This window comes from Danaus plexippus (assembly GCF_018135715.1).
Source record: "Danaus plexippus chromosome 22 unlocalized genomic scaffold, MEX_DaPlex mxdp_33, whole genome shotgun sequence".
Taxonomy (NCBI): domain Eukaryota; kingdom Metazoa; phylum Arthropoda; class Insecta; order Lepidoptera; family Nymphalidae; genus Danaus; species Danaus plexippus.
Window position 1 is genome coordinate 2,440,109 of NW_026869856.1, and position 23,562 is coordinate 2,463,670.

At 27.7% G+C, this 23,562-nt stretch overlaps 1 protein-coding gene across 1 annotated transcript in view; it reads right to left on the minus strand.

The window, feature by feature from the left end:
- Positions 1–6,091: 6,091 nt before the first annotated feature.
- The window catches only part of LOC116773398 (uncharacterized), a 38,072-nt gene continuing 20,601 nt past the window's right edge, over positions 6,092–23,562 (minus strand). The window contains exons 2-11 of the mRNA XM_061528840.1: positions 14,088–14,153; positions 11,284–11,915; positions 10,844–11,001; positions 10,545–10,688; positions 9,780–9,969; positions 9,493–9,616; positions 8,514–8,625; positions 8,117–8,219; positions 7,854–8,040; positions 6,092–7,411 (exon numbers count right to left, since the gene is read on the minus strand). Coding sequence (XP_061384824.1) covers positions 6,669–7,411; positions 7,854–8,040; positions 8,117–8,219; positions 8,514–8,625; positions 9,493–9,616; positions 9,780–9,969; positions 10,545–10,688; positions 10,844–11,001; positions 11,284–11,915; positions 14,088–14,145 — 2,451 coding nt within the window. The 5' untranslated portion in view covers positions 14,146–14,153 and the 3' untranslated portion in view covers positions 6,092–6,668. The remainder of the gene's footprint in view (positions 7,412–7,853; positions 8,041–8,116; positions 8,220–8,513; positions 8,626–9,492; positions 9,617–9,779; positions 9,970–10,544; positions 10,689–10,843; positions 11,002–11,283; positions 11,916–14,087; positions 14,154–23,562) is intronic.

Genomic DNA, 23,562 nt, shown 5'->3' on the forward strand with positions numbered 1-23,562 from the left:
CTCTCTGGGAAAACCTCGGGCAGAAGATCGTTCCACAAACTGCACGTTCGCGGAAAAAATTACCGCGTCTTACGTTGCACCTGAGTTCGTATTACTTTAAGAATTTTCGTTAAATTGTTTTAAATCTTTACATATTACTGTCATCTCGGATAAGATTGCAGATAAGCAAAATGTTTTTTAGAATAGTGCGTACAATTGAAATATATATAATTTTGATCACCTCAATATTGACGAAATGGGTCAAACATCCATCTAATAAAAAATCTCGAAGATTTTAATTATTTAAATCATATCTTTATTATACGTTCATTCAGATAAATATATGATATAATTTAGTGAGATTAGACACAATTTCAACTACAATAAAATAAGATAATTTACCTATTCAGTTTTAAGACCTATACATTATTTTGATTAAGTTAAATGGGTCAAAAAATAAATTCTCTCATTTTTTATTTCATTGTGATATAAATTGCGTTTTAATAAAATAAAAAACGTAATAACAATATACATATGTTATTGTAATAATGTATATATATATATAGTACAATAATTAGTATATAGACAAGTTTTTTTTATTTAATATTATCTACATATACTAAAAAGAAGCTGAGTGTTTAGACTTTAGATCATATTTATAAAATAGAACAAGTACCGAATCCTTAGAAACACCAATGGATATAATATTACATGCAAACGAGTAACACGATACTGTAGCCCGTTATCAATGTACGATGTAAAACATTTATTTAGTTTAACACAGACGACAAAGATTATTATATTTATTTCTCATTTCTTGTCATACTTCTAATAATAATCAACTTTAACAAAAGGTTGACTCTAGTCGGTAAAAGTAACAAAGTTTTCTTTCATCTCTTTTCAGAAAAAAATAACTGTAAATATTATTACCTAAATACCTCCAACGTAACGTTTATTTTTAAGACGAAAAATAACCTTTTTATAAAGATGATTTGCAATCACAAAGCAAATCAGCGCAACAATTAACAAAATACATTTTGCGTCTTAATTATGTTATAAAATATTTGCTTAAACACTGTATATAAAAGTGTAGAATAATTTTAGGAAACTTCGAAGTGAGTTACCTTTTCAGAACATAGGTTTTTTTTTTATTCAATAGTAATAAAATCAATTTCAATAGGTTCTGATTTGCATTTAGACAATTATTTTGGAATATCCCTAAAAATATAATTATAATTATAATTATAATTATATTTTGAATTATAATTCATGTTGTAATAATAAATAAACAATTTAATATCCAAAAATAATACCCCTAAACCATAGTCTACTATTACTTATATAGTATTATTAAAGCCTTTCAAATATTCACTACCATAATATAAACTACAAAGTTAAATTGAGTTCTGACAATCATTTTAACTACTAACATCGACGCGAACTGTTTCATTTCGTTTATACATTTATCCAGGAATAAAAGTCTGCTGAAAAAAAGCAAGACAAGTAGTATTGAACGAATGGATTGACGATGCATTTGTAACGACCATATATTTTGGTAATAACGTTGAATTCAGGATACTTTTTACGGCGTCGAAGCAATTTTAAGTTCGCCTTTTGGTTTAAGAGAGGTTGGCTTGTTTCCCATTTGCTTTTCCACGGTGAAATTTTTAGAACGTTCGAATACTTTACAACGTCAAACACAATTGAACCAGATCTGACCTCCATATAATCTGGGAACCAATTTCCATTGCATACTTCTGAATAATTAATTAATACCAATATTTGTAAAAAGAATAATAAAATAAATTAAAGATAAATCTAATAATTCTTATAAATTTTGCAATATGTTGCTTTGTAACTAATAACATTGCAGCAATTGAAGAGATAAACTAAAAAAACCCTTCTCATATTTGAAGTAACGTTGCTTAAATAGAAACTTTACTTAAACGTAACATTAATTAAATATTTTAATTTCATAATTTTGCCAAATTTATGGATTCTTTATAGAATTATCTACTACATATTTTAAATATGATTTTTCCTATAATCAATTCAGTCAAATTATATATTAATCTAAATTTATTGAACTCATTAATTTTTGTTTAGGTACTCAGAAAATTCGATGGAAATAGGTCATTACATCCCAGTTTAACAAAGAGAATGAACTTAAGTCCATTCATCAAATTGATCTTATGTAAACAATAATTTTTTAATCTCATCATAATTTTATCATTGTTAAACAATATAAGAAAGAATCATTCGAATATATTAAAATATTTATTTTAGATAGTCATGGAAAAAATTATAAATATAGCGTAGTAATTTGGCGCATATATTTACATATATATACATATATTTTTATTTACATATATATGCATATATTTACATATATTTTTTGAAATATAAGTCACCCTTAAGTTTAAATCTATGTGAAATTTAATACCTAATTTTGCTTTATTTCAACCTACTACATATTTGAGTCTAGTGTATCTAGAATATTTTACATGATTTCTGGAATCAATCGAAGACCTTTGATGAAAAAACTTTAAGACAATTATCATTTACATAATTATATACGGTGACAGTCTCTAACAATACTTCTGAGTCCAAAATCATACCTTATACAAAAATAATTTATTCAAAATTTAATCCTTAAGTAAAAAAATATATATACCACTGAACGTTAAAATCCATGTTGCTGTTGATCCTTTCAATTAAGAAATTTTTTTTTTTTTAAACAGTTAAGCCGTTGTAAGCTGTGCTTGTTAGTGTCCATTGAAAATATAGGCCGATATAAACTTTTTTATTGTTTCGAAATGTATTTATAACTCACCGTCACATAAAAGCGACGATAGCTTTTGTTTAAGTTGGAATTCATCCAACCCCACAGCTTCATAGATACGTATATTAAGTGACTGCCTTCTAGACATTATGTAGTAGTAAAATCTAAACTTAGTCATCCATTCCCTACAATTCTTAATATTTTTTTATATTAATTCGTTGTCAACATCACAGCAAATTTAATAAGTAACTAACTATATTATTGTTTTACATATGTAATATTATTCTTTTTCAGAATTTTAAGAGCAACAAGTAAGAGTCTCTTAAATAATTTTTTCTAGTGAGTTAAAATATATAAGGTAATTCTTTCGTATCATTAAAAAATGCAATTTTCTATAAATAAACATTACGCATATGTAAGTAACATTGCGACAAACTCTTGAATTATATAATTATAATTGGCAAAGTGATTTTGTAGGGACTTTTAGGAAGTCACGCCGCAGTTTAATAGAAAACGATGACGCATATGCTGCAGTGCTGCTGGTTTTATGATCGATAAATTATTTTTTTTTTTAGTAATCGTAAACGGTGAAGGAAATTATTTCATTATTTCAGCTGTAAATTTTGTATAAGACAATTTTTATTTATACTTGAATAGGATATGAAGATAAGATTAAATTTAACTGTATAAAATTTCCTGATGGTACCTTTTAAAATGTTTATATTCTAGGTTTACAAAAAAAAAATACTTTGTACCAAAATTAATCTTAGACGTTGCAAGAAAGCATCATTTATCTTTATGAGATGTTTTTCCACAACTCTGGATAAATGGGCTCTACGTGTCTTTGAGCTCCTAAGTGATAAAAAAATAATGACAAGTGCGCACATATTTAGACAACCACAGTGTAGGTACAATTTTCTTTGCTATTCATGCCAAAAATGATATGACTATAATAAATTAAAAAAATAGAAAATATAAAACTATTAATTCCTGATTTAAATTGCATATATGTTCTATAAAATTACAAAAAGATATATGTGTTTTAATTGATAAAGTTGCAAAAAAATTGTATAATAGATTAAACAAATATTGTATTTTCGAAGGGATATTAATCCTCATACCGTTATTATAATTAACCTCCTGAACCTGAAGATTAATCAAGTAAATGTGAAACTTAATACAAAACCTTTTGACCTTTTCAGTTGTAACCAGATTAATATAAAATTATCATTTTTTATTTTTATTTTTCGGAAAAACTCCTTCAATTGAATTGGCCAGTATCTCCATATAATTACTTTTAAAGCATATGTGCAGAGCACGTTAAAAAGTACAGGGAATTTTTTATTTCCGTGAGTTATGTATGTATATAATATAATTTTGTACTTTTTGTTGTTTTATGGCTAATCATATTTAAAACCTGATGTAACAAATTTGATATTGAATAATAAAATAAATTACACAGCTTGTTTTCTTTCTTGTTTTCTTTTCAAAAAAAAAATTCAAAAATTAATAATTCAATTAATAATTCAAACAAAATTAACTGTAATAACAAATGTTAACTAATTGTAAATGTTTATACTTACATAATATGATGAAGACAAAACAAGTCTGTTTTTTTTAGTTCTTCGAAGATTGTGAAAACAGTAGGGAAAATTTGTTTAGTCTCTAGTGGGAACTACCTTGAAGGCAACAAAAAAAGATATTCATGAATAAACAAACAATTAAAAGAAAATAATTAGAAGTTGATATATTATTGTTAGTTTTGAAGTCTCAGGTCTGACGATTTTTTCTATTGTAACACTTGCGTTTCAAGTTAAAAATGTAAAATTTCATAATATTTTAAAAATATTTATATATATATAGCCCTTGATACCCCGTAGAAAGCCCACCTGAATCCTATTATTCCCTAATTGGTTTATACCTAAAAAAATATTGAATAAGCTATAAATTGCAAACAGCAATTTATGTAACTAGCTCGTAAATTACTAAATTAACATAAATGTTACATATTGGAACTTATTTCAAAATCATATCTACCCCTAAAAAATTTTTATTGGATATCATATTAATTTTTAAATTTCATATCATTTCTCTTATATTAAAACAATTTAAATGGAAAAATTTTAATCTATTTAATCCAAAGAGCTAACTAACAATTTATATTTTCTAAAATAAACTGGTGTGATATTGTATCTCATCGTAATTAGTGTGGAAGCAATTAATACATTACACTCGGATATTTTTATTATCTTTAAAGGAGTTACACTCGAAATTCTTTCACGATCTCTTGTTATCAATAATTCATAACACAATCAGGAGACTTTCAAAACATCAACGATATACGATAATGGTTCCATATTAGGAAGGATAAATTGGGAAAGGCCATGCAAAATTGTTGTTAAAATGAACGGCATTAAATATTTTTTATTGCTAATACTATGTCATAAATATTAGAATGATATACTAATGGTTTATTTTAAATGGCCTAACTGGAATTACTTCCACGTAACCTATATTCATTTACCTTCGACACGCAATTTAATTTTAATTGGCAGGTCGACAAAAGCCTATGTCATTTTCTCTTTGGAATTGTCAAGAGTTTGCGGTTTGGCTTTTGTAACACAGTTATAAAGACTAAAATAAAATGACAAATCAGCAGTTTATTTATAAAAATCTTATTATTGGTAAAAAAATAACATAAACAATGATTTAGGTCAAAAAAAAACTCTCGTAGAATATAAACTTTTGTGTATATAATAAATACATATATGTCGAGTTCAAATCATGAATATTGTGTATTATTGTCAGATAAAATCTTTAATAAAGGACAACTTCTGAAGAACCGGGTTGTATCACAAAAATAATTCTTAGGACTTTGCGAAAGGCAGTATTTTTATAATAATAAAATGATAAGCATTAAATAACCATAAATTTAAATTATGGTTTTTAGAAAAATACACATCAGATCAAAGCAGCATTTTAACAAAAAATTAATTGTTTCCTTGTCAACTAAAATCATTGTAGTAACTCTGTCAAATATTGTATTTTGTTGCTTTATAAATTCTACGAAGCCAAAGCTTTTCTGGAATTTTTCACGTCATTACCGAAGAGATTCAATTTCTATAAATGGTCAGCCGGCATATTCAGTAAGACCTATCTTTTTGTACCGGAATTGCAGCTGGAAATTTTAAGCAAATCGTACCTACAGTGAATTTCAAATTTAAGCAAAAATGAAGGGAATGTAAAAGTTAAAATCAATATTATCCAATTTTTATTCGACGAAAATTAGAATTTCCCTTCTTTGGATTTGGTAAAAAAGAAAACAACAGATAATATGCAATGTTGAAGTTTATTTTTAAATGATAATTATATCATTTATTGAATTCACAACAATAATTTAATACCTCTTAAAATTATCTTAACTAAGTAATATCACATATCACCAGCGACATCTAGTAGAGTTGAGGGTGCATTTCTTAAATGTCCTCAATTTGGCAAGTCAAGACAACGATATTGTTGATTTGTAATCACGATAGTCAAAAATACTTAAAAGTTAACCCTTCCTTTTTTGAAATGGGTTAGAAATACACTAAATCGTTTTAGCACTGCCTCAACATAACGGCATTCAATAATTATATAAATCATTATAATACCATGTCTCGTTAAACAAAATACAAATGAGAATTTCTTATTTTCTTTTACGAAATCATTTTAGCAAAGGTATCATAAAATCAATAAATAGATATAAGTACGGCCCAATAAATAATTAACTCTGAGTATGATAATAAATACAAAAAAAAAATAGAGTTATAAAAACTAAATGGCTAAAAAAATATAAAACAATGAATAAGTACGAAATCGTATTTGATTTATTAGAACTAAATTTAACGTTTTTATCAGATAAATATTACGTTCCAGTGACAAATTTTAATATCCATATAATACTTAAAAGTGGTATCGAAATTTGTACGGCGGTAGCCGAAGAGGTGCCATTGACGTAATAAATAGGCCACCAGTGTGTAATCTTGATTACCTGGTTATCACTTGGATTTGGTTTTGGAGTTGTTTCATGCTCCAACATATTATCAGGTAGATAATTTCCGCAGGTTGGAAAATCATGAGGGATCGGCGCCATGTCTTTATGTTCACCGACTTTGAAAATCAGGGCCATGCCAACTTCAACATGGAATTCTATATGACAATGGAACAACCAGTAACCAGGGTTGTCAGCTTTGAACCGTATAACAGTGTACCCACCGTCTGGTACCGTGACGGTATCTTTGAGCGGCGCGTTCTTAAGGTTGCGCTTCAATAAACCAGCTTCATCGAAAGCCTTGACTTCTTCGATTGTCGTCATATTAGATAGCCGTCTCATTCCAACAACTCTGAAGTTGTGACCGTGCAAGTGGAATGGATGATTGGCATCGAAGGTCACACCTTCATCAACAATAATAACTTCAACAACAGAGTTCAACCTAACAGATAACACGTGTGAACATTCACAGTAATCTTCTTTGCAGGATTCGTCTATACTGGATGCGTTGCAAAATTTGTCTGGGGACGGTCGCGATAATAGCAACGGACTTGATGGCATTTTCATACTGATGTGGTTTAATTGAGGCGTGTATAGACGATTGTCTGGGTTCGGTACTGTAATGGGAAACTTCGTTCAACTTTTGTTGTGAGACATGTCTTTCATTTAAAAGAACATTTTTATGTCCTATTTTCAGATTGAAAATTTATTATTCAGCATTTTACTAAATTTAGACAACCTTTTATTTAATTAAAAATCAACTAAATAAAAACAGAATTCTTAATTCACAGAGGCGAGTCTGGACTCGACAGCTTAATTGGCAAAGAAACTCGGACGTGATATTAAGGAGGTGGCGGGTACGAATCCCGCTCGCATCAATGAATTTTTCATTCTACATTTTTTATTTTAATTTTATTTCTAGTATTAATTCAACAATAATTTTATATAACAAAAATACGTGATCGTTAATTAATCTTAGAAATGAATTGGGTAAAGAGGTTGAGGTTTAACATGACCTAAATAAACAAAAAAAAAATAAAAGTTAAAACTTCAACTCACCCTGGTAATACCCATAATATGGTGATCGGTGGTAATGCGAATTGTTCTTAGCGTAGAAGTCATATGCCACATAAAACTGATAATCAGCTATTTCTTTCAAACTGTCGTCATAACCCTGAAGAGATCTCATCTCAGCTACGCTTATCGTTTCATTCTCTTCCTCGGCTTTGTTAAGAGCATTTAATTGCTATAATATATATATTTAATTATAATCTGATATTATTTTAAGCAATAATAAACGATTTATGCTATCAAAAACTCACCAATCCTTCATTATGCAATTCCTCCCAAGTAGGATCTCCCGATGGTTCCAAATCCATAGCGCCTTCGTAATGTAAAACCGCCACTTGCTTTGCTTTTGTGAATCTATATATAATGATATAAAATACAATTAATGAAAAATAAAACAAAATGGAATGGTATGAACTTTGTCAATCAAGCCTTTGTCGCGTCTGGACTCAGCTAGTTAAACATTAAATATATTTTTACTATCATAATGAGATTTTAATTAGTGATCAAAATCTAGTAACTGAAGCTGTAGATGTATTTTAACTCTACATTATATACTTAAAGATCAATTTAGTTCATAGAATTTCAAAAACAAGCTTTCATAATCGAAATGTCTAGCGTATTGTGTTGTATGATAAGTTTGACCCCAACCTCTCGTCGCAATCCATGAGTCCTCTGAAGCGAATCCAATAGTTGTCTATTTCGTTATTCGCTTCTATCACAAAGTCATAACGCTCGCCCGCGTATGTCACTAGAGACGTTGCTGAAACAATCATATACATATGTACGTCTACAGCAAATCTTTGAAACATAAATATTCATATGTTTTATATAATAGTAATAATATTTTTCTCGAATTTCAGATTAAGGTTCGATTACTACAAAGTAAAATATATTTTCTTCAAATTATTCATTTAAGTATTATATTTTAGTCATTTATGAATAGAAACTAGGATTAAGGTATCTATACAAAAAAAAAATATAAACGGTATTTATTAAAAATAGAAATTTATTAAGGTTAATAGAAAATTATTTTCTCAGATTATTATATATAAAATCACTTTCGGCAAACGGAAAAAAGAATTGCGTAAGTTTTTAGATTAGCGTTACAAGGAGTCTTACAAGTCGATTAAATTTTTCTCATTTATGTTAGAAATAGAAAGGTATTTCTTTATTAATATCGATGTGTTTGAAATACATTTTTTTTATATTATGTTATATTAAAAACTGTTGTGATTAATGAAACACGTCTTAAAATTTTGCTTGAATATATAACACCTATTCTTGTTCGGTGTCACTGTTGTTGGCAGTAGTTATTACACTATTGTATAACAAACAAAGATATGCATTTCAGAGAAATAAACCTCGTATTTTAATAAATAAATTTCGGACATTTTCTTACACGAATGGGTTGTCACACAATTAGCTTTCAAGATATGGGACAAATAAATAAAGATTAGAATGCGAAAGGTTTACAAATTGTGCATTTTATTTATCACTGACACAAACTTTAAGACAACCTAAAGGATTGTGCTTTTGCCTTATATTGAATTGAGGCGCAAAGATAATAATTATTGTGCTTACAGATGTAATCATCTGAATGCACAAATTAATTGATAATATAACTTACCATTAATAGGCTCGAGATCGTATCCGTCTGAAGCGATGACTGTGATATTGTGTCCATCGACAGACATTTCGATAGGACAATTTAGGAACTCAGCGTTGATCACTCGAAAACGGTACTTATAGCCCTGCATACAATTGTATTAATTTACTCGGTATTGATTTGAAATAAAAACCATAGTTCGCTATTAAGTCTCGTGCAACAAAAGTTAAAAACAGAAACATGAATTTTATCAAAAGTTAATTCAAATTTAAAAATCTAATTAAATAGTCGATCGAGTTCCTACAAACCTGTTCAACGTTGAACCTAGCAGCTTGCATGTACATAGGCTTCACCGTTTCGTTGAAAATCCTGAACCTTCCAATCCCATTGATCAGTAAGGTCGGTGGTTTGTTGTCACCAGTGGAGTGATGATGGTCAGTGAACATACCGACAGACAGTTCATGTATCCAGTCCGTTACTATCATCACGTGATCCGATCTATGTGTTAATAAATTATATATATATCACATTTCATTCACATTTATCAATAAATGTATCTTGATATTTGGTGACTCATATGAGCCGGTTTTACTGTAGTTGACGAAGATGATGAAGTTATATTTTTAAGATAAAACTCATATGGAAATTCAACATTTCAATAATAAAATTATCGTTCTCAAAAATAATAAATGAAACAAAAACGATATTTTAATTTAGGTATTGAAAAGTAAGCATTGCATCATCAAAGTAATTTAGGTCTTGTCTAAAAAGGTAAGGTATAAAATGTTAGTCATCAGTTACAACATTCAATTTTCGTACCTACAAATGCGAGTAGATAAACTACAATAGATATTGTTTGGAAGATATTTTAATTAGTTATAAATATATTTCAAATAAAATTCTCCTTTATTTAATAGTTAAATTAAAAAGATTGCTTTTGGGTGAAAATTACTGATTATAAAGAAAATAATTAAAGTAGTTACCCTAAATAGCCGTTGATGTTTAAGAGCTTTTCGTTTTTTAACTTTAGTTCGTAACTTAAAAAACTAGTTACCAATCTAAAATAATCTCACCTGTCGTAATCATACAAAGCGCCATGGGGGTCCTGCGATTTTGGTTTCCGTATGATAAGCGCGCCAGCTGCTCCATCAGCTCTTTGCATCCCGGAGTGTGAATGCCAGAAATGTGTACCGGAGTGTGTCGCATTGAATTGATACCTGGTAATATGCATCTATTTGGTAAAACCAAAACTTGCAAGGCGTATTTTACTTCAATTAAATATATTTAAAGTGTTCCCATAAAACACCAATGTGTAATAATACGTATAAGTTAACGTCAGTATCATATAATTTACCGTTGTTATTGAGCTTACCTGAAAGTTGATTCAGGTATTATAGGACACTGCGTGACGTATGGTGTTCCATCCATAAAAGGAGTTCCCCGTTGATGTTGTCCGTGCCAATGAACCGTCGTTCCCTCAGTCATCAAGTCATTCTCGACGTCCACAATTATTCTATCATGTTGGCATACCTAAATTTAGTTAGTATGATTTAAAAATTAAATTAAAAAACAAACAACAATCTATCCTATTTATATATAATAGTTTAGTTGACTAAAACCCAATATTCCTGGAGTCGCAAATTCAAATCCTCTTTCTATCAAATTAGTATTTAAATAAAATTTTAAGATATTTTGTAGTTTAATGCAATTTCATTAGAATTGTTATGTTCTTTAGTCGTCTGATTGCAACATATTATAGTGAAAAATATCATTGCCTATATAGTCACAATAACTCTTAAGTCTATATTTTACCTCAATAGCAGGTCCAGGCATCTTTCTATTGATAACATTGAGGGGTCTGCTCATTCCATCAGCTGGTATACAATCTAAAAGCTTGCAATCGTCGGGGTTGTAAGGACAATTATAACACGCCTTGCTCATAGTATGATACCATTCTAGATTGAAATGATAATAGCAAATCATTGGATCCTCCCCTTCTTTACACTCGCGGTGACAGGGATGATCACCGCCCATCAATTCCCCAGTTACTTCATCGTATTGAACATGAGCTCTTATATCGTTCTTCTTCTGAATTCTCTGACGTTGCAACATATCAGCTATACTTAATTTAGGTTTTACCTCTTTGGCTTCTTGCTTAGCGTTGGCCTGATATTTAACGTTATTAAATGATAGGTTTGTTACAATCGGTTGAATAACTTTGTTAGCGCTTTCTGGAGTTTTTATTTCACCATTATCTATTACTTTTATGTTTGGTGTTTCATTTTTGTTTGTGTTATTGTCTATATAGGTATTTTGATTTTCAACAATGGTTTGGTTTGTATTTAAAATATTTTCTGTTGTAACTGGTTCTGTTGTTGTGTCTAAATCTGTTGGGTACGTCACTGTTAACATACCATTATCTGCAACACTAAGGCCTTTTGCATCTGAAACAAATCAGAACTTTAATAAATAAGACAATTTAAACAAATTAAGAACTAAATATATATATTTTAAGCTATAAAATAAATAGCATATAGATATTTTATTTGATACAAATATTTTTTCATTTCTTATATTTTTTAAAATTACTGTTTTAGTTATTGCAGAAAAAATTACATCATATTATACAAAGAAAAAAGAAAATTATTTATTAAATAATAAAACAAAAAATAAAGGTCAGTTAACCTTATGACTTTAATACAAGAAAATATTATTTTGCATAAAAAAAATATTTTCTGTGAAAATTCATATGAACTAAAAAATTTTATTTTTCTAAACCTACCTATTTTTCTTTAAATCTATTTTTATTAAAATATATTTTATTTTAAAATTTTTGTTTTAATAATGAATTTTGATATTAAAAAGATTCATCATTAAAATATATTTCCATTGTATAGGCTATCATAAGTATATTATATTAGTATATAAGCTTTTGTAAATAAGTCGAAATAATTGAAAAATGTAAAAAATTATACTGATCAACCTCACTCACTTGAGTTAGAAAGATTTTAGATATCACACGAAAAATTCCGATATTACAAAATGTATATGAAACCAATTTAAAAATAGACAAAAAAATAGCGAGACTGGTTTAAAATATATTTAAAAATAAAGAAGAAAAACTCCAATACATAAAAACCTTCCAATTAAGAAACTCATTTTTTCAAGTCATTTATAAATGAATAACATCAACTATTAATTATTTGTTATATTTTGTACGACTATAAAAACATTTTTCAATACTAATAAAACATTCAACAAATTAAATTTAATTATCTATACAAAAAAAATTAAGGATCAAAAACATTTTATCCTTATAACTTAGACTAAAAAGGTTTTTGTTTTATAACAGATTAAAAACTTATATTTTATATTGTAATAATAAAAAGATATAGAAATATTAATCTCATTTAACTATGTGAAATGTTTGACCTTTTTGTTTTTTATCCTTAAACAATTAATTAAAGGAAGTATTAAAAAAAAAAATAATAAACAAATATAATTGAAGATTTTAAGGGATTACTTTGGAGTAAATTTGATGTAAGAGTCCTAGTAATGAAAATTTCAATATCAACAGTTAGGAATAATTTTAAAGAGTTGAAAAAAGATCATAAAAAAAGTATTATGACGTTTTTGAAAGCTCTTTTCGGTGTTAAAAAATATACCACTATTTTAACACTCACAAATAAAATAAGAAAGAAATCTTAACAATTCAACAAAATATCACCAACTATAAGTTTAGACTTTATAATTTTATTTTACATAAGGGAAACAATATTGGATTTCATGAAGATTCTAGTTGGGAATACAGGGACTACTGTTATATTAGCAATTTCATCTCAATACCCAAAAAAGTCCCAAAGACTGCAATCTTCCGAAATGTAGTAAACGTTTGACTGAAAGTGTCCGAGATATAAGAAACATGACGTCACTATAAGAGACGGCAAAGTACTTAATAACAATTGTCCCTTGGAAGCGTGTGCTTTATTTTTTCAAAATGTATATTTCTAGGTTCATTTTTATTTTATTCATTTCTATTTATTCAACGTATACTAAACCAAATATTGGGATTGCTAACATTTGTATATATATTTGTTTATTTTCCAAGGAAAAATTGCTGGGAAAAATGAAAGTTTATATAATAACATTTTTATAGTTCTAAATATTAAATAAAAAAAGTTATGAAATGTTATACATTTATTTTATTGCCACAGAGCTTGAATAATTCACAGATACTTCGGTCAAGTAAATGTTTAGTGTGGAAAATCTATATATAGTGCATTTCAAAGGCAAGCGAATCCGTAGATAATATCTGGCACAAATTTAGGTAATATTTTAAATATCCGCAAAACTTCTCGCTGGCAAACCTTAATAAGAACCGCGCGGGGATTCCTTTTATCTAGAAAGCATTTGTAAACATGGGAAAGACAACTGGTTTCCGGTAATTTTAAGATCGGCTTTCTAGCAACAAATTCCCCGTCTGAATCATAGTGCTATAAACAGATTAAATATATAGGTTTTATCCAATATTCACAAATACTAGTATAAAGAACAAAATGAATAGCAAATGATAAATGCAAATGAAGTCTAATTGCTGTACATTGAGTAATACTCACTGACTGACACAGCCAAGGCTAGGAGGCAGACAATGTCGCAAACCTTCGGGCTATACATCGTGATTCCTGTAACAAAATAATTTAGTTGACTTAAAACAAAGAACTCGTATCAATTGAGTTAACTTAAATAGAACATTTCCTTAATATAAAAAAACGAGACTGGTTGAGTGATTGAAAAGTTACAAATTGAAATAATAAAAGAAATTATGTATAGTATATTAAGTAATACTTTATATAAATTATTTTTAAATCGACTAGTATTTTTTATATAAAAGCTCACTATTTATTGTATTTTTGGCAAATATAGCTATAGTATATTCAAAATATGTATCTTTTTTCCTTTCTTCGTGTGTTAATTTTATGTGACGGTTAATAAAAATAATTTAAACAAATACAATACAGAAATAGTCGGAGCTTAAATAAACAAGAAGTGATCGCTATTTTATCACAATCACGCCAAAGTGAATAAGTAGAGTGTTCATTTCGTTATTTGAACATTGATACAAAAGTATTCTATTAAGTGTGACACATTGAAATATATATAAAAACATAAGTTTTTAACATTAAGTATTTATTACAAAAATAAATATATTCATTGTATAAATTTATCGAAAATAACTTTGCATTCATATATAGACGGTAGTGTTCATTTAAAATGAAAAATTTTACAGTGTATTGGAAGTGACCGTTAAATTTTAACGGCATGTCTGCAAAAGGAAAATTAAAAATGAAAAGGATTTTAAATGGTACGCAATAAAATAAACGTGTAAACTACAAAGATATTAATATACAAAATGAATTTTTAATTTTCTGCTCGAATGTTTTCTTCTCCGTTGTGTTCTTCTGATTTTTTGGGTTCCGTAAATCAAAGAGAAAAACAGAAAACTTCGAGAATACTTTATTAACTCATTTCGAACGTGGTCAAACTGTCTGTCAAAGTAATCTATCTCAGAAACGTGTGGAAATATTAAAATCATATACCTACTTAGCCATAGAGTCTCTTAATGACGATAGAAAAATAGGCTAACCAGAAAACAAAATGTTATTTTATTTATTTTTTTTTATTTATACCGCAATAGTATATTTAGGAATAATACATTTCGATACTTACGTAAATAAAAAATTACAGGGTATTTTTCGATGACTTATAAATATAAAATTTTGTAAATAAAACTTTTAATATATTGCAACTGCAGAAAAAAATATTCAAACCAATAATTTATTTGAAATCCGTCGTTATGTGAGGTAAATTTATCCGGTATAAGTTTTATGTAACTTAACTCTGCACAAAGAAACAAAGTGGAACAGATATTCGAATAGATCAAGCAGTTAAAATTTATCGAGACTAATGATCGTAAGTTGCAAATACTAAACATTAATATTTTATATTAATTCCATATACATAATTTAAGTATTACATTTTCTCAAGTACATGTAAGCTGGTTATAATAAATTATGCTTGTTTAGAGCTAAAATCGGAATGTCGAAACAGCTCGTGACAGATGTATGTACGTTCCGTTGAATGACCTCACGTCTTATTCTGATAGATTTTAAAATCCAAGGTTCGAAATATAAATGCATTTTATCGAAATATTTTTAAGTTTATATATATTAAAAATTTTATATAACTACTATGAGATCCGTTATAATAATGAGAACGTATTGAATATTGATTTGCGTTAAGTTAAATTACGTCTTCTTAGTAACTGCGATGACAGAATATTTATATACAATAAATATAATTATAAAACATACATATACCCGGATATGGTTCATGCAATTATATCAATGGGTTATAAATAAAATATATATCAAAACAATATCTAAAGTTTTAGAAGAAGTTCTTCTGTTTGTAATAGGGTTGTACATTAAAAGAAATAGTAGTTTGTAAATGATTTTGACATCATAACAGACAACCCTGGAAAGCTAGAAACGTAATAAAACAAGCAGTAACTTAAGCAATGTTTACATTACATTTTTTAATCGCAAAACCATCTCAAATACGTGTATGTTTTCCGTAATAAGTACGCATTACGTATCTTTACGGCAGTATGTGTGTCAATGACAGTCGCCATTACTATTTCGTTGACCGATCAGCTGATTTGCTGTGGCATATCAAATTTGTTTTTAAGCATAACACTATTCATAATTTCGTACTTGACTTTTGTTTATTATGTAACGTATGACATTTTTTTTACTATTAATACGAGTTTTTTGAGATAATTTATAATAAAAAATTTGTTATCACCTTCCTATGAAATCGTATTTTAATGTTACATTGAATAAATTAAATTAAATATATCAAATAATGTTTGAAAATGCACAAATATTTTTCTATTTTGGAACATTGCAATATATTGAATAAGCATGTAATTTTTATTACAAGTTATTTTAAAATAATATCTAACGATAACGTTATTGAGAATACCAGTTTTTTACTTTTACATGATATAACAATTATTATTAACAATACACGGAAACGGAGTGTGCCTTGTGAAGGTCGAGAACATCGTTGATAAATTTTATAATTTAATTAAAATTATTGGAAAAAATAACAGCGATGTTTTCAATACATCAGTTATATGTACATATGTTGGGAAAGATATACCACAACTAAGTTATAATATATAATTTAAAAAATTTAATAAATATATATATAAGTTTATATTCGAAAACTATTATCGTATCCGCAATTCCTATCGATAATTTTCTGATGATTCATTCAGTTCATAAGGGTAACGTATAGCATTTTAAAAACTCCTTTTGTTCCTTTACATGTTCCCATTTATGTGTTCTAACAAAAACACATTTCAAACTTTATTCTAAGTTCTTTAAAAGTACCTATTCGTCATAAAGTAATCAACATAAAATATTAATACTGATGTGATGTTTCCATTCAAATATTTGAAAAATAACGAGAAACTCAATTAATAACATTAATAATATTAAAAGTGCCATGTTTATGATATACATATGTAAACACGGATTTGAAGGCTTCAAATCTATTTGCTCAGTAACAAAAAGTTCGATAATATACAACAAAAAACCCCAAATTAGTTTTTATTTGATATTTTACGATTGCGCAATCGGGATATCCTCATAGGCGGTATGAATACAAATAGTTGTGCAACTTCACATTGTGAAACAATTCCATCTAGCATCTTGCCCTTTAGCGAGATGACGTCACTGGTTGCCATGGTTACTCGAAGGCGGAAAACGTAAACGGGTTTAGAGAGAGGATTTAAAGTGTACCGATTTGTAATACCTTTCAAATATCACAAGTAATTGCATACTAGGCTATAATGCGGCGCCGTCTGCGAAAGAACTACATTTTTTTTAATGTACGCAATCGCTATTTATGTTAAATTCTTTTCGTTACTCTTGATTAATCGAAATTTTTATTACCATTCATTGAACGAAAGCGTTAACCCATGTAGATTATTCATAAATTTAACTAAACAGCTCCTAAAAACTGTTTTTACCTTATTAAATCTTAACAACTTAACGTTTGGGAACGGTAACAAATTCATAGGCGAATTTATAGGATGACTAATAAAAGTGACTGTTAGGACAAAACATAGAGCCTTGGTAAGAAGGAAAGTAATGATGCATGTCCAAGTGACGGGTAATGGTAGATATATTGTTTCGATTCGGACACAATACAAGGTTAAGTGGAAAAAATTAATTACAATGACGCTTTTGGAATCTAAACAACTATGATAAAACTATAATAATATGTCCATCGGTGAGTCTATAAATAATTAAAAATAAGACAACAGTTACTGAAAAAATATAGATCAGAATGGAAATACATGGAATGAGTAATATCCTGAGCAAGAAGTTATAGTTGCTTCCTCACACAGTTTTGCTGACAGACGAACACTTATAAAGTTCTTATTAAATGAAATACAATTTGCATACCTACAGAAATGCAAAAAAAATAAATGCCTTACATATTGTTTTAATTACAAACAGATTATATATGAACATAAAAATGCGCACACTCGTAATTATTAAGCATTCGTTTATTCATATGTAACTTTAACACATTGAGTTGGTCAAGGCAACAGTTGTTACGGATTTAAGACTAGATAAAGTTTTTCTTAAATAAAGACCGGTATATTTTACATAAAACTTTATGTTATACGTGATGGCTTATAATTCAGTTTATGTTAGACAAAAGGCCTTACTTGAATTATAATTTATGGAACATAAAAAACTTCGCAGATCAGAAGCCATTCATTACACATGGCTATGTTTAATTCTTCGAATTAAAGTCAAAGTAAATTTTACAACTTGACTAAAGTCGTAAACTGAAGCTTCGGGGTTAAAAACTTTTATTACTGTCAAACATTTTATGGTGAGAATTTAAGATGTTAACTTCATTGTCTCGATTCTATTTAGTTGTATTGTTCTTCTTTGAGTTCTAGTTACTTAAATTGCCTCCCATACCATACTACATTTGTTGATTCGTGGTTTGCCTTAAATAGAAGAAACATAGAAATGCGTGTAAAAGATTTGCTCTGGAAAAATATTACTTGCTGCGAACGCCATACCAAGTACTCTAACACTAAAATAACACTAAGTAAAATCTGATGTAAGAGTCACAAATAGTGCTACTACGACTATGATTTGTTGTGACAGAGTTTTCAAATGAAATATCCCAAGCAAAACAAAAAATACCACAGTAACAGTAGTACCATAACTAAAGGTTACTTTAAGTTCAATTTGAACAACCTTACTACAGAACTGCAAAATTCTATACTTGATATTTAATTTAATATCTTGTTTGAATTAATAAATAAGCTTTAATAAAAAATTTTGTTACTCTCAAATGACCTTGAACTACATGTAGTTGGGTCAAACGATACTTATCTAAATAGTGAGAGTCTATTAAGCATAAATAAGTAATATGTTTAACATAATTCTTATCAGTTCAATAACTGTACATCAAAACCAGTGGCTTGGAGCATGGATATTTGCAAAAAATGTATTAAAACATAGCAACTTCTCAGTCTAATGATCACGTTACTGTTATAAAATAAATATTCAATAGTTTGACACCTTTGATCATTAAACGGATTTATTGATAACATAATAACTATAAAATTCATTAAAAAAGCATTACCTACATTTATTTGAAACTAAGACAACGATATATATGTAGAAGGGGCTTTATTTTGTTTGTAACTGTAATCTTGTATCGTACGTGCTTTGTACATATTGTATGCATGTACATACAATAAAAGAAATATTGTTGAATACCCGGCTCGTCAGATGTAAATTTTAAAACAACAATAAAAGCAAATAACACTATGTATCCCATTTTAGATGAATCATTATAATCTTATTTTTCATAAAAACATATAGCTATGTTTTTATGAGGAATAAAGATCCTTAAACCGAACTATTCTTACTTCAAATAATTTTTGTTTTTTTTTTTTCTAAACATAAGCATACATCCTTAGTGATATGCAATGTACTTCACCATTGAAGATTTTTTTATACTTTTTTTTTTAAGATTCGTGAATCATTGTTTGTGGTCGATAAACAGTTGTCTTACCTACAGCTTTTAATATCTAATATTTTCTCTATATCATTATTCATATTTACTAGGTATGTAGAGATGTCTTAATTACTTTTACAGGTTCTTCGTTGGCTGGTTCTTTAGGCAATAGTTTCTAAATGTGAGTCGGTTAACGTAGAAGTGACACTCGAGGGTCTAATTTCAGTTAAATTTCTGAATACAAAGACTAAAATACAAATTGTGCTCACCCTAAATACGTCCATTTCGTTAAATTATGATTATCAATATTGTGCCTTGCTGTGAAACAAACGTTATTTTGCTTTTACTTTTCAAGTCCATATAATAATAGAAAAAATACTTAACTTTTTTAAATTATTTCTGGATGATAAATAACGAAATTTTTAATGATAAGGAAGTTAGAAGAAGCCAAAATACACCACATTTATTTTGTTTTTCATTACTACATAAATATATTACTTTTAATTCTAGATAAAATGAATACCTTTATTCATAGCACTCCTAGATGCATAATGTGGGTTTGTGATACATTGACGAAATTTTAAATTACAATTTAAGAGCCACAATAAAACTTGTATTCGTTCGTAAAAAAATATGTGTTAACTCTGCAAATAATTCTGTAATTTTGATAAAAATTACATCAGAAGTTAAAATATTACAAAACTACCTGGACACCAAGTTAAAACTAAATATTCGAGTAATGTAAGTTAGTCATTAATTAGTAAGAAAGTAAAGCGTTTAGTAGAAAAATTTACTAATTACATCTTAATATTCGCAGAGGTTTGAGATAATTTTTTTTTGGTTATTAATTTAAATAGTTTTACTAAGTTAACGTAAAGCATACTCAATGTTTTGGGTTCCGCAGTTGAATATGAAAAAAAAGGTTATATGGCAACGAGTTCGACATAAGTTTATATCTCCATATTAGAAAAAAATATTTTTAATTATTTTCAATAGTCAACTTTATTTAATTTAGACAAATAGTTTTTAATTACAATTCAAAAGAAACTCACAAGAAACGTCTCTTTTTTTAAATGAATAAAACTCGCAAAAATCTTAGATCTCATAACGTCACATTGTTACTACACTACAGTAGTTTTTGTCTCATTTTAAATATAAGCAAAATATTCTTTTGTTATCAACTTTTATCTCTAAATGGTCACGTTTTTGTATAACAACACCGGTAATGTCTGTCTATATAATAGAATTGTGATTTAGTTTTAAATAATCACTTAAAGGAAAGAAATGGTTAAGGAATGAAACGATTACGTTATTCATTTCCCACACATTTTCCTCTATCATATTTTTATTACACAACAAAAAACCTTTCCTTGCATATTAATAAATAATTAAGATTTTTAATTTCCGTTCATATCAAATATATTTTTAGTTCTAACACTAGAAAGGAAACCGGTAAGAAATCTAAAAGCTTAATATTGTCTTTACACTAACTTAAAATACTACAATAATAAAAAAACTATATCATAATATATAATTCTTGGAATGATATTATAAAAAAAAATTAACGTAATTTGCTTATTTTTTGCATCCAAACCTTGAGTAAGTCCTTTTTAATGGGAAAACCTACGACCGGTTAATGGCATTAACACCAGACCTATGTCGTATCCGGGATAATCACAATAAAATGTTAATAACCACAACAAAACAAATTAAATGCCAAGTGTGACCTGGATAATGATTATATATTTAACCAAGGAGGTTGATCATATTAATGATATAACAATTCTGCCTTTTTTTACTCTTCCTTTTTTCTTTACATTAATTTCTTTAGTGCTTAATGTTATAGAAATATTTTTATGAAAACAATTGAAACATAAGAGATCTTAATAAGCAATTAAATCTTATTAAACAGTCTTAATTACGTAGGAAGTTAAAGTACATAAGTTGATTTGTTTCAACATCAAAACCAAAAATTATACACGTAATATTCTTTTCTATTAATTTCACATTATTTAATGTTGGTTAACTTTATGCACATTGTTATAATTTCTCAATGGGTTATTTTTATTATTTTATGATAAAGAATATTTCAATTCGTCCTGGATATTTCTAAAAGCTCCTTCATAATTGTTTATAGGTTTTAATCACTTGTATCAATTTAATGGAATGTAAATTAATGCACGAAAGTGAGAGTTTATTTGTTGATGCCGGTTTTACGAAGTGACACAATCTGTCGATTCAGTTGTCAAAACCGTGTTATAGAGTTTAGAATTATTTTATTAATATTATTATTTGTACAAAATAATCGATAAATTACAAAAAATAAGCTGTATGTTTACTTAAAATAAAGTGTTAAACAAGATATTTAAGTTTATTTAAAAATAGATAAAATCACTTACAATTAAATATAGCAATTTAAATAAAATATCCCTTGTATAATCCGATTATCATGTCTCAGAACAGAACCACAGTTAAACAATCACAAGCAAAAGCCACAATAAAATAAATAATATTTTCGAACGCCGGCGTCCGAAATGCGTTCGCCCGCGAACGTTACATATGGTTGGTGGACTGTAAATGACCATAGTGCGGTTGTATCACCTGTTGAACGCATCTTAACTGGCATCAAACAAAAAAATAATTATAAAAGAAAAAAAAACTTTATGTACACAACAATAGGCGCTATTATAGAGTGTGCTGTTACAAAGATAAAAGTACGCAAAGATATATAAGACCTTGATAGGTGCGATGTTGGGAATTCAAGACTATAGTTTTCAAAATGTAACATTTAAGAAAAAAAATATGTATTTTTTTTATTATCTTATTGAAGCCTTTTTACATGTATTCAGTAATACATATATGGAAATGTTTATAAAATATTAAATAACGGCTTATTATTTTTGCAACTGAAAAAAAATGGTAATATGCAAAAATTCAGGTCATGGCCTATTAATTTATCATTTGTACCCTCAAATTAATACACTCACCACCAGCTTCATACTATGTCATTATTTAATGAAATTATATGTATTTGTAACTTTTTTTTCGACTGGATAGTGCTTGACCGTCATTCCACCCGCTGGAAGATGGAAATGAAGTCGTAGGTGGTGAACACATTATCTCAGTATCAACCTATTCACCCTTTTATTGAAATCACCCAAATTATAGCTCAAAGGCAAGAAATCCCATTACAACCTTTATAATACTTTAGAAGACCATTTTAATTTCGTGTTGTATATAAACAATGAAAAATAGAAGATATAGTATTTCAACAAAACGCTTAGTATAATATTTATAAAAAAGGTTTTAAAGACTTGACTTATATTTAAAAAAAAATTCTAAGCCGAAAATGACCAATAGAAATATTTTGAGATATGATAGATGAAGATTTTTTTTTATTTGTAATGGTGGTAAACATATTGAAGAGATTTTGTTAATTCGGGCCTTACCCTTCTATCGGATTTTATGAGAACAATTTGACAATAAGTATATAGTTATTTTTACGCAATAGAATACTCCAATATATTTTTTTCATTCAGTCATTTCCATTGGTTTTAAATAAAATATATATATATATATATATATATATTTACATTAAACAAACTATATATATATTGCTTCTTTAAATGCAACAATAAATTTCTTCAATACCACTGATGAGACTCGAGTTATCAAAACAAATCAAGGTTGAAATTCAAATTACTTCTAGGACGTTTATCTATAAAATAAACACATTATAAACCAAGTATTGAATTCCAAAAAGATGTTGCAATAGATAATAGTTCCTTCAGTTTTATGTATCCCAAAATGCTACTACCTTTATTACCTTTACTACTATAATAATTGTGACAGTAACCATAGAAAATAAGCCTGCCACAGAATTATATACATACAAAAGAAAGGTTATAAAATAGAATTATTAATCTTCAAGCGAGAAAGTTTAAATGGGGAAACAAAATTGAGAAATCC